At 39.9% G+C, this 12,725-nt stretch overlaps 1 protein-coding gene across 5 annotated transcripts in view; it reads right to left on the bottom strand.

Annotated features, from left to right (window-relative positions):
• The window catches only part of TTLL5 (tubulin tyrosine ligase like 5), a 129,190-nt gene that overhangs the window by 10,031 nt on the left and 106,434 nt on the right, over window positions 1-12,725 (bottom strand). For all 5 annotated transcript variants that reach the window (XR_009486985.1, XM_059850017.1, XM_059850013.1 and 2 more), the window contains one exon: window positions 6,116-6,201. Coding sequence is in view for 4 of the 5 variants with exons in the window: in XM_059850017.1 (XP_059706000.1) it covers window positions 6,116-6,201 (86 nt within the window). In the remaining variant the exon portion in view is untranslated. The remainder of the gene's footprint in view (window positions 1-6,115; window positions 6,202-12,725) is intronic.

Genomic DNA, 12,725 nt, shown 5'->3' with positions numbered 1-12,725 from the left:
TGAAATTATTTTTACTCCCTCCCTTTGTACTCGCTTTATAAAACTAGGTAGGGTAAGAGTGAAATTATTCAGGATGTTTTTGTGATGCATTAAAAAAACAATGGCTTTAGGAAGATAACTGTAAGAACAAATGTGCAACTAAATATCCTCCACTGTAACTGATTCATTGCCCTCCCAAAAGGGGAGGCACAATAGTAGGATTCAACTCAAGCCCAGCTTTCCAAAGTATGATAAAAGGGACTAATTCTGTTTCTCAATGATCCTTTCTCTGCATGGAGACAGCATTACAGAGAGATACTGACAGAGCTGCTGTTAACAAAGGCTATATGCAGGGTGAGAGACTGCACCAGAAAAGTTTGATGCAGTTTGGATACCACACAGGAGCTCCCTCTTCAATGACCCACCCAGAGCTTCTCAGCCAGACAGGTGGTTCTGAAAGGATTTATGTGGAAGAGCTCATCATGACTCCATTCCTGGATTAGGATAAGTAATGAGGTGACATCAAAAGTTGCTGTTTTGTGTCATAAGATACTTTGTGCCTGGGTCTTCAAAGCAATCTGAGGTAGAGGTTACTTGAGGTGCCCATTTGAAGGTCATCTTTTGAACTGAAGACCATTTGTGCAGTCAGTCACAGCAACAACACAGAGAACCAGGATGGTGACAAATGAAGACTGGAATTAACAGGATTACTGAGAAGGAGGAAGTGTACCAGCAATGTGCTGTGCAGAAACCTAAGTGATTTCTATTCCCAGCTGGTCCTGATGAAGGATTTGGACAGTGTGGTGAGACCAGCTGAAATCATAGTCAAGGTTCCTCCTGGGAATGTGGTAACAACATAAAAATAAACACATTGGTGTTCAACAATCTACTGCTTTTCAAGGCTGCAGGGAACCTGGCAGAAGCTGAGGAAGTCTGGACGAGGCTGGGCAGCTGGGAATTCCACCCCACTGTAACAAATGGCTGGAAGACTGACACAGGCCATGCACAGTGGTAACAGTACATATTACACCCAACCCCACCCTTTATGCTCCAGGAGAGTTGAGACATTCTCGTTGATAAAAGAATCTCCAAATTCCACACGTTTTTCTGTTTGTTTGTTTAGATCTGGCAAAAAATATGAAGTAATTGTATGTGTCTTGTTTATATGCCTGCTGTGTTTACTTGCCCTTTTTTTTCCTGGACCAGGACAATTTAGAAGTTTGTACATTTGCACACCTGCTAAAGGAAGCTGCATTTCAAGAATAATGTTCAAGCTGTGGGTAGGCAACAGTCAGTCAAGACTTAGCAACTCCAATGCTAACTCTAATTTCAGGTCTCCAATAACAAGACATATAACACCATGACCTTGTTTTGAAGGTCCATACAATAATCTTGAATATATAAAACTTCAGAAATACACAGTCTAATTGTAGATTTTCTGTAAAATGAAAAAAATCTGGAGCATGCTAGATGGTGAGAAGAGTGACTACAAAAGTGCCCGTTACTGTCACCAGTTTACAAGCAAGCTCCATTCATTGCTCCACCCTGGACCACACTGCTCACACACCCATCATATTTGGATGGCATTCAGACATTGCCCTCCACCTTAGACTAAAGAAGGATATCACTAGAAAATTAAGAACAGCAGACTGTCTTCTACATGGATTAGATCCAAACCATTTTATTAATCCCCATATTCTTCTAGTCTCTTTGCAGTTCAGGATGCAGTTTTAAGCCCTTACAGATGATAACACTTTATTTCAAACACTTGCATACTTTGTGGACTTGGCATTCATGCGGATACAGGGGCAGGTGAATGTCTAAAATAAACAGACAACTGTTCATCACCCTGCAACTAAGCACAGCTACAGAACTGAGAATCATGGGAAATAAAATCCAGTCTATCCCAACTAGCTCAAGAAGTTTCATCCTAGTTTCAGACTGAGTTTTGACAATCACTTTCTGCTTCAAGTATTCTCCAGAGAACTAAAATACAAATAAATTCATTTTATGCTCATGTTTTCAACCAGACTAGGTAGAGATCCAAGACTTTGCATGAATTAGCAGTCTTCACTGCAAACTTGAAATGCATATTATTAATTTTCACCTCCTCTAATTCTTACGGTTTTTTTCTCCTCCCAGCAGACACAGTGGAAAACTTATGGGGACACTAGTAATATAAACATCAGCACAATAAAACTGCATTACTGTTAATCAGTCTGATTATGGTAAGATGAAGGTCCTGTCAAGTTTGGAGCCTTCAGTCTTGCAGAGTTTTAGTGATTCATGTTTGTAATTATATAGTTTATTAGTACATTATGTTTTTGCCATAGCAAAACAGAACACCAGAGGTGTTCTGTCTTCTGAAGCTTCTAAAATAAAAATGTCCCAAACTCTAAAGAAGCTGGCAGCAAATGAAGGATAAAAGCCTAAAGAACACAGGTGTCATTCATACAGAAACTCAACAGTTTCTGTTAACCTTTGCATATCAAACCAAACCAAATAAAAACAACTTGAGCATTTACTCTACAGCTGCGCTGAGGAGTTAACTCTATCTCCAGACTCTTGCAGACAAGAGTCCAATTCAGGAACAGAGAAGCTGCTTGGGACTATGCTGTTATATTTTCATAAAGTGCTCTTCATCCTCTGGTCTCCCCAAAACCTCCTTTGTGCTAGTATTTTTCAAAAATGAAAAATAATTAACAGAAACAATTTCTAACTTTGAGACCAACACATAACTACAAAAATTCCTTGATATTTCTTGCCAGCTTGTTCAAAAGCTAAATTCTGATGACTTTTTTTTTCCCTAGACCTTCACTTTCTGGAGAAAACAAATTCACACACTATTTATCTAATGTCACTAGAGAGGAAAAGAAAATAAACCAGCAAAACATGTCAAAATGTCTCCATACACCTTATATTCTTAAAATATATAGTAAAACAAAAATGACCAGCCTGACCATCATCTCAACTCAAGCACAGCCTCCATATACCAAGCACAGGCTCCTAAAGACAACCCAGACCTGAACAACCAGCTACAGTACTTATCTTAGCTGTTACTCAGCAAGCTACGGGATCCTTAATTCAAAATCACCCTGTTTCAATAATACTAACTGAATTGCTGAATTCCACAAAACAGGAAACAATCAGTGTCATGCTGAGGGACCCTGAAAGTAACACAGAATAATAAAAGCAATGTGATAATGGCTCTATTTTCAGAAACGCACTAGTAGCTGGGTGTTCAGTGAAAACTCAGGTCACAAGCAATTTAAATGTTCCCTAGAGGTAGTAATTCTTACTATTTCTTTCTTAGAATAAATCCTGCTAAACTTCCACAAATTCTGCTAAGAACCTGTCTCTTCAGACACTACAAATAACCCCCATTTGCTATCTTTCAAATTTACACTCCTGTCTGTATAGAGTCATGGGGCTCTCTGCCTTCTCTCTCATTACATCAGTGACAGACAGCTCCCAAAACTTCTGCCTCTCCATGAAATGAGGATGAGGCTACTTTCACTGTAGTGGTGGTTGGTTTCAGAATCCTGAGCTACCTTGCAGAAATGCTGACTTTTATTTTCCCTTTTATTTCAGAGGATCTGTTCTCAAGAGCCTGAGCCTACTGCACAACAGTGTCTACAGCGGCTATTTTACAGCTGCAGCACTAATCACTACTGAACTGTCTTCTGGATAGTCTAGTTGAAAGTTTCCATACTGCCTGATTCTCTCTTCCATTGAGCAACATCCTGGCTTGAGGTAAGATCACTCATGACACCTTTATGCTTCTTCACAGAGCCCCCATAACTATTCTCAGATAGGCTGTTAGAGGAGAAGGCCTATTCAAGCTTCTCAGACATTTCTGAACATCTGTGTCTATGTGTTTATACATAGGTTCTGCCTGGTTCCTCTTTAATATCTGCAGCTTTTCAAAGCCTTCTGTCTTTAAATGCTTGCAGTTTATTCTGTGATTTGCTCTATGACTTGTGTGTCCAACCTCTCCAGTTGGTATCTAAGACACTAAATACATGTGAAACAGTAACCCCAAGTAAACTGCTGCTGAGGGGAAATCGGGGCCCTAGTGTAAGCAGTCAATGGAGAGAGTGAAGAAGAAAAACAGCTGTTCCTGCAGCAAGGACTACTACTGCAGAGTAGTTTCTGAGACACAAACTGGGCACAACAGCCTCTAACACATACCAGTAGCTTGGTGCAAAGCTGAAGAAAATATCATTCCCCAGTTTCAAAGAACAAACATTTTGCTCTAGTCAGTTTAATCATGGCAACATTTAGCACTGTTCTTGGAGCTATGTACCTCTTTTAGCAGCAAGGAAGCTGTGAGTCACCCACCATCCATGGTTCTACTAGCCTACCACTAGCCAAACCTGGGCTTTACCTAAGTCCTGATACTCTCAGTTAAATAGCAGGCTAACCCTTTGTTTCAGCTTCAGAGAGGGTAGTTCAGCACTATGAAGCTAGACCAGTTCTACAGAAGGAAACATAAGCTGAAGTTCTCAATTCTCAATGAATTATAAGTACTCACAGAGGAGTGACTACCCTGAACTTCACAGTTGTTACCTAGCCTCTATTATTCCTCCAACTCTGGCTGTTGCATACCATCACTAATACTATCATCCATCTTCATGTATGCATTGTGTAGGTATTCATAGAAACAGGGAAGGATAGCAAAATGCTAGCTGCAGTTATCATGGACACACATAACAACAGTATCCAGTGGAGATGGAAAGATTCTCTTGGAAAGGTTAAAATTACAGGGTGGCAACTGTAACAGTACTCTTGAAAATGTGAAAAAGAAGGCAGAATCCAGCACACAAATACCTTCATGTTAGTCTACTTAACAAACCAATTTTGTCAATATATTGAGAACTTCATTTTTATATTTACTTTTAAATGTATCTGTAACCTTGCTTTACATACTGTACTAAAAACTTAAATTGCACTATACAGGAGACCAAAACTTTTGATTCAGTTATACATGTAATACAGGGTTGACATAATTTTATTTGTTTGGATAATGCCATTATATACCAGAGTACATTGTCATGTTACAGTGTACCATAGGGCGTTTTAAATTGGCTGTAGCCATTCACCCTATAAAATTTCTGGTAGGATAACTGGAGTTTTTGGCAGGTGGTAAAGTGTGGGAGGCAGTTTGGAATTGTACGTTAAGCACATTAGCTGAATGTTTGTGCTAGAGGATCAGCAAAAAAATCACTGACATAAATAAGGGAAATGTCATATTTTAATTTCAGAGATAAATATCCAAGAGATGAACCCCACCACAAACTTTTCTTTCAGCCTCTGAAACACAAAGATCACTACATGAGTGACACTTAAGTCATGTTTTCACAGTTCTATTTCAAAACAAAAGATCAGAAACATATTTTTTCAAAGTATTCTGGAACATAATGTGCCCACATATTCCATAACACTATCACAAATTACTGTGAGCCACAGGTAGTATGGATTTACAAGACTATGCTCTACCTGCCAATAGGTCTGCAAAAATGACTGGGTCTTCATTTGCTGAGAACTTTTCAGCAGATAAACTTGTTTGAATTAATTAGCTACTAGGGAAAGACAAAGATTTAATTCTCTAACTCTCAGTGATTTTCATCAGGTACTTTCAAGTCTACTACTTGACTTCATTATGCAGCTGATTCACAAATCTCAGCTATGTCTTTCTGCACTAAGAGCTTTTCTGTAAGACCAAAGAAAAATGTAAAGTATGTCCTGGCCCTTTATTACAGGCCAAGCTTAAACAAGAGAGCATCCTGAGCCAAAGTCTAAAGCAAAAAGGAACCACTTGAGCCAAGGTGGTTTTTTTTCCTTCCCTAGCCATATTTTTGGGGGGGGGGGGGGGGGGGGGGGGTGGGGGGGGGGGTGGGTCTTCCAACTCTATGAAACTCAGCCTATGCTCCCTTCTTTTTGGGCTTTTTAATCCCAGGGGGTATAAATTCCCTGCACAGCTGAATGCAGACTGTTACCTAGGAACCACTACATGTAGAGGAGGCAGCTGTGTTTCTTCTTGCTGATAAGCTTTTTCCCTGCCAGTTCTTGAAAAAGATGAAAGCATCCCAGCATACCCACCCCCACTTTCATGGTCTTTGGCACTGTCACTCACCTGTGGAACACGTCCCTGGCTCACAGGGTACAGCACTGTGAAGGCTGTTCTGGAATCCATTCAGTTCCTTTTCAGTGGAGGTCAAACTAAGAGGTAAAACCATAAAATTAGACAGAGGTAAATGATATAGCAAGGAAGAATGAAAGTCTCAAACACACAAAAAAAAAGAGGATTCCCCTAGTTTACATAATCTCACTGGGACTGTAACCATGAAGCTGTGCCTGAACATGGTACAAAAAAATGCAGTGACAGCAACTGACTCCAAAAAGCAGAGCAAGACAAATGAACAGTCAAGCCACCAGGGAAACTTTAATGTGACTAAAACACTTAATTGCCTCATATGCCTTGGAAGCTGATTCTGGAGTATAAAGAAGATAGCAAATGGTATTGGACCACCAACATAGATTGCAACTAGTAATGCTGCGGTCATCTTAGTCCCATGATTTGAACTAAAGTGATTAAGCAACTGTTACACAGAAATGCACATGCTGTCAAAACATACTACATTCAAGAGTTAAGTCTTTGCATCTTGCCTCAGCAGAGAGAGCTCATTTAGCCAAGATTTCCTCACTTATCTTGCAAACTAAGACACACGGGATGCATCTAATTTTCAGTAATCCAGTGCCATTCCTCAAGCAGATATCTTATGCAAATCCTTCTCCATTGATCTCAGCACCTGAGTTACAACAAAACTATACTCTGTAGACTACAACTGCACTTTGACTCAGAAAGACTGATTACCAAACTGAGACCATGTACAACTACAGAAAAATTTGGTCTACTCACAAGAGAAGGGCAAGCTATACAGCTGTATGCATCTATTCTGTCCTTAAAAATCTATACAATTCTCCTTTTATTCCTGACTTGTCCTTTCCTCTCTTATTCTTCCTTGCTGTTCTTCTTTCTGGCCCAACTAATTTCCGACCACTACAGACTCTTCTGTGAGTACACTCATCTCTGCCAGAGTCCTTCATTCTTTCAGCTCTGCACTGTTACAGCTGCTGTCAACTCTTCCCCTGAAGAGCATCATGATCTCCAGTCCCCAGGGGATGCCCCAACAGCTAACTGACTGTTACTTGCTGTTTAAATTGTAATTCACTGTTTAAACACGTGCAGTTTCTATGGTTTTATCTGAAACCTTGTGCTTCCAGATTTCAAGGTCAGCAAGTTGCCAGAAACCAGGTGTTTCTGACAGCTAAAAGGTCTGTGAGGGACTTTGCATTTTATTTCAGCTGGATTTCAGTGAAATGAATTGGAGTCTACACATGAAGGGAGAGGGATGCAGATACATTTGCATACCACAATCCCTAACTCCAGTCAGTCTTAACTGGAAATGCTATTGTCAAATGAGGTGCCTGTTTCTGTGTTTACTGTCTCTTGGAGAGAATTTTGGATCTGTATTTATGGGGTTTTTTTTTGCCGATATTGCATGGTCTTTCTGGAAGCTGAGAATCTAGATGGATCTTTATGCTTCTTACATAGAGGTTCCATGCTCATAACTAGCTTGCCCACTTGGTTAACAGACAGCCAAATTCAGCTCACCCTTCTGTTAGTGGAATGCAAGACTAGTAGTTGAAAAAGTCATCAAGAATGCCAGCAAGTACAACAACAATATAAAAGCAAAACAGGAAACAGTCACTCTTCTACCTTATTGTTCAGAGAATTTCTTTTTCTCTACAGACTTGCTCTTCTTCTCAGCCTACCCACACCATTGGGTCCCTTGATTCTTGCAGTTTCAACAGTCACCTCATTCTGAGAGCTCATTCTCAGCTCTGCGCCTGGGATCTCCCACCAGGCTAAGATCACTTCCTCATACTCTGTGCTGTCCTGATGAAAGCTTCAGTGCCAGAACATATTCACTGTTTAAACTGAGGTAATCCCTTTCTACTTTCTTCCTCCTTGGGTTGGCTGAAATCCTACTACTTTTTCTCAGTTTTCTAATGTCAATGTCTCTGTTGTTTTTGCTTCCACTCCTCCAGTGCAATCCATTGTTATGTTCTCCATTTCTTATTCAATACTAACAAAAACAGTCCCAACTGTCCCCTCCATTTTAATATCTGTCATTGCTCTTTTCTACCTCCTGTATGACTAACTCCTCCTCAAAACTGATACTGGCTTCCTAAATTTAGGTACTAGACTAGCATTCAGCTGCCCAGCCTTGGACAGCAAATTCTGTTCCAAAGGTGAAAGATAAATATCTTTTTGACTGAATTTTGAACACCTTGAAAGTTGTTTTAACAACTTTCTTCTGGGATGCTACAGATTCATCTAAAGGTCCACTGGAACCAGAGAGATCTGACACTAACATATGCACATCACAAAAAGCCCAGATTTGACAAGAGGACAGCAGCAGATGTAAAGACCCAGAGCCAGGGAAGCTTGCTCCTCTTTGTTGTTCTTGGATGGGGTACCCCTGCATGTGTATCTGTGTGTATGATCTGAGGCTAGCCAAGGGTTATGAGCTACAGGTCTAGTGAGCCCAGCTGTGTCAGGGTGTTAAATCAAGGCATGTCTCTCAGATGCTCTGCTTTTACTGCCAAAATGTCTAAGGGTCAAGCAGCCTGATTAACCCAGATATTCAGGAGCTGAAAAACAAGTGTGCTGCAGTACAGCAGCAGCAAAACACTCAAAGGGGTTCCAGTAACTGTTAGATGTGTGTTATGCTGCCTGTCCTCATATCAGTAGGCACTCAGTTTCTGTGTGTGATATACCTGGCTCACTAAAGACACTTCACACATGGGCAAGACAGGATACAAAACAGAGTCATAGTGTTTTACAGGGCCTCACTCTGTGATCATCATCTGCTTTTGGCACATTTGCTAGGCTTGGCCAGTGGATCCTAGAAAAGCTGGCTACTTCTGTGTCCAACAGCAGTCAGAACTCCTCCCAAGTGTGGGATGGATTTCCTGAACCCCAGAGAAATGGATCCCCTCTACCCTATTTCTGTACTAGTTACAATAGAGAACTTTGGCTCTTCTACTGCTGGCACCATGTAAAACAGAAGAGGACAGAACAGAAAGATTTTTGTTCTGTGGTGGTAGGACTTGAAAGGAATATTTATTTTTAAAGGCTTCCTGAATAGAGTTATGACATTTACAGAGATGTTCAGTACAAGAGATTGTGCCATGCTGATCAATATCCCCAACTGTTTGTAATGTTCCAGTCTACTGCTGGTAAACTTGGTTATCTTGGTCTCTCTCTGATAACGCCTTGAACAATATGCTCCTTTTCCCCACCTAGCATTTCCTCTCCTTATATATACTGGTCTAATATTGACAGATCAATTTTTCTGAGATGTTTTCTTTGACTGATGGTTCTGTTCACAGGCTGTTCAAAGCCTTACTCTTCTTAACACGGTCACAGAGAGGTTTCTGAGAAGTTACTATGTGAATGATAGCACAGAAATGTGTATTTATTACAACTTAGGCATTCCTAAAAGCACAAAGATTTTTCATCTACCACCAGTTCACTCTTGTGAACAGTTGAGATAATGTATTTTTCTACTTGGCATGCTGTCATCTGTAGTGTGAAGACTCTATATACCAAATACTGCTTCCAAGGAACATCTGCTTCATTCCACTGCTTATAAATACTGTATCTGTGATCTCTATCTCAAAATATCAGCAGGTCTTTTCATGGTTCACAGAACCACTACCTGTCAAAAGTAGTGGCAACATCAGCAGTGGGAAAGACCCAGTCTGACTCTGGGAAAGAAAAAAAAGCTTGTTCTTGCAGCTGTTCAAAACTATCTGTTAGTGATACAAGCGCATTTGATCAAAACTATGGAGCCCTGTGAGACCATTTTATGGCACTATATTTCAGCATAGAGCTGCATGCTAAATCATTTCTCCCAGTCAGTCTTTTTCCACACCTTAATATGAGCCCCAGTTTTCCACTCTGTTACTTTAAGCAAGGAGTCTGCTTTGGACACAATCCATTATAAAGTCAACCTACCACCTTCTACAAAAACAAGAGAAGCCAGGAACTGAAAAGACAAAACTGAATTGTCTGGCTGCTCCATTACTTTTTTCCTTTATGTTTCAACCAAGCAAGTGTCCAAGTTATGACAGTTTTTGAATTAATCAGTAATGTTCATCTTTAGCATCTCATTCTGTTTGTAGTTGAGTTTTCTACTTGCTTCTTCCTTTTCTGGAAGCCACGTGTGCTGGCTGGGAGAGAACTGATAACGCATGCAAGGAGGAGACAGGTCAAAGAGACAAAGTTGATTTTAGTTTTGCCATCACAGTCCTGTCTCTGGAGAAATTCTAGAAACAACTTCAAAAAGATTATCTTTATTAAGATGTAAAACAAAAGCCAGGCAGTGCAAGAGGAAACAGAAATAAAGTCTGGCTTGCTGAAATATAAGGGGGGAGAAAGAGACATGAGAGCTTTAACAACAGAATGGGATTAGTTTTAGTGAGTCTCGTGTAAATAATACATAGCCCTGAGATCCTCTTTGAGGAAAGACATCAGAAAAACAGCCAAGAAATATTAGGGAGTAAAAGAAGGCAGCAAATCAAAAGTGACCTAACAAATGAAGCAGCCAAAAAGATGTTATGGAGAGCTATATTTGCCATGTCATAACCTAAGGACATGGTAGTCTCACCGGAAAAGTACAATTTTAGGTGCTACAGCCCAAGCACTCTGACAAACTGAAGAAAATACAGTAAATTCAAGACAATTAAGGACTTGGCAAGTAGAACTACTATCTGAGGTTAACAAAACCACAACAAGTCTAAGCAAAATTAGGTTACCCCAAGAAGTAAAAGAATATTCAAAAGATGGAAAGTATTTACATGAGAAAGTGTTTCGGGTTCAGGAAGGAGGAACAAGGTACAACATGCTGAAACAAAGGAAAAATTCAGAAAAGAATTCAAAAGAAAAATTCAGAAAAAATTCAGCACATCAGGAGAAACTAGGTGATTAAAAGGTTGTCTAGATTCTTAAAAAGATTTTCATAGCACACAGAGTTTCTACCACTGGACTTTTTTGAAAGTGGACTACACAATGTGTCAGAAAATACTTTGTACAAATTATCAGGGATTGCAGAAAACAGGCTGAAGCATGCAAGACATCTTTTTTTCCTCTAGTGCATGTTCCTTTGACACAGAGGCTTTTCTCCATTCACTCTCCTCTGTAGATGTGTATCTGGTCTTTTCCTGACAACAATGAATGGATTAAATTAGTCTGAAACATAGCAGTTTTTAAATGATCAGCTCTCAGTGTGCTGGAAATACAGCTAGGCACTGTTGTTTTCCATGTAAGTGAAAAAATGTTACTGCAAGATCCCATGAATGGCAAGAATGGGTTTGGAGCCTTGTGCTGGAGACTGAAAGGCAACTTGGAAAATATTTCCGGAGCGGCTCCTTGCAGCCTTCAACACTTGGATTAGTTTTCTGAAATTCTGAAGGAATCTTTTGCTTTTTTTCCCCCTTCTGTGCATTTTTGGTGCTGAACTTTTTCCGGTTTTCCCACACTCCTGCCTGTCACAGAGCAGAAACCACAAAAATGCAGCAAAGTAAAGTCTGTCCAAGGAGCTGCAATTCCATCTCACAAGGATAAACATTTCCTTTGCCAAGAAGTGAGCACAGCACACCGGCATCTTCAAATACACATCCCTGCTGGCCAGCAGAGAAACCCACTGACACAGCCTGTCACCTGTACTAACAAGAACCACCCAACATGAAAGAAATCAGATAGCAAAGCCACCAGAGCATACCTGCCAGACCTGGTGCTCACATCTGCATTTGCTGAGCTGACAAAATTTACTAACATCTTGTTTTCTTTTTTAATAGTTTTGGGGGATTAACTCTGTGTGCTATCTCTTCAGATAGCAAGAGTACAGGCAGCAAATACACAAACTCCCCAAAGCAGTTCTGTCCAAGTTCCTTAAATATTCCTTGCAGTTCCAGATTTGATTCACACACAGTGACTGCATCTTCATGAGGTGTCTTTCATCAGTAACCTAAAACTACAACTTTTCTCTTTAAACAAAAAGCAAAAACAGAATCAGGAAACCTCACAGGAGCATGCTCTGAAAGCTTTACAACTCTTCTGGCTGTAGAGTAAGTACAAGGAAGGAAGTTATGAAATCAATTTTTCAGGATGAAACAAGTCTGAGGATATATGAGGGAAAACCTGATGAAGGATTTAGACTAATGCAGTTCTGTCACTTAAGAGGAGATAAAGAGAGAGCTGAGGAAGCTGAAAACCCAGAAGTCTTGCTCAGATTTTCTCATAATGCACAAAAGAGAAGACATACCAAGAAATGGAAAGGAAGAAGCCTTATAATCAGTAAGCAAAATTTCATAGTGAATAATTTTGTTTGTTTCTAAATATAGCATTTGTTTTTAAAGATAACTGTCAAATCCATCCACTTACCTTAGAAAAGCAAGCATTATTTAACTAAAAGCTTACTAAAAGTTAAAAGAAAGATTTCTACAGTTAATGAGAAAAGCCATCATTACATCAGGCACACTATAAGCATTTCAAATGAAATAAACACTTGTGGCTTGAAGGCCTAAATCCAACATGGTGTGATAAATTTATGGGAAAACTTGGCTCAGGGGCAGATTATCTTGTTAAAGGCATTGAATTGCTTTGTTGCTTT

Source organism: Haemorhous mexicanus, chromosome 6, assembly GCF_027477595.1.
Source record: "Haemorhous mexicanus isolate bHaeMex1 chromosome 6, bHaeMex1.pri, whole genome shotgun sequence".
NCBI lineage: Eukaryota > Metazoa > Chordata > Aves > Passeriformes > Fringillidae > Haemorhous > Haemorhous mexicanus.
Note: the sequence above shows the minus strand (reverse complement) of the source record. Positions and strands in the feature narration are given on the sequence as shown.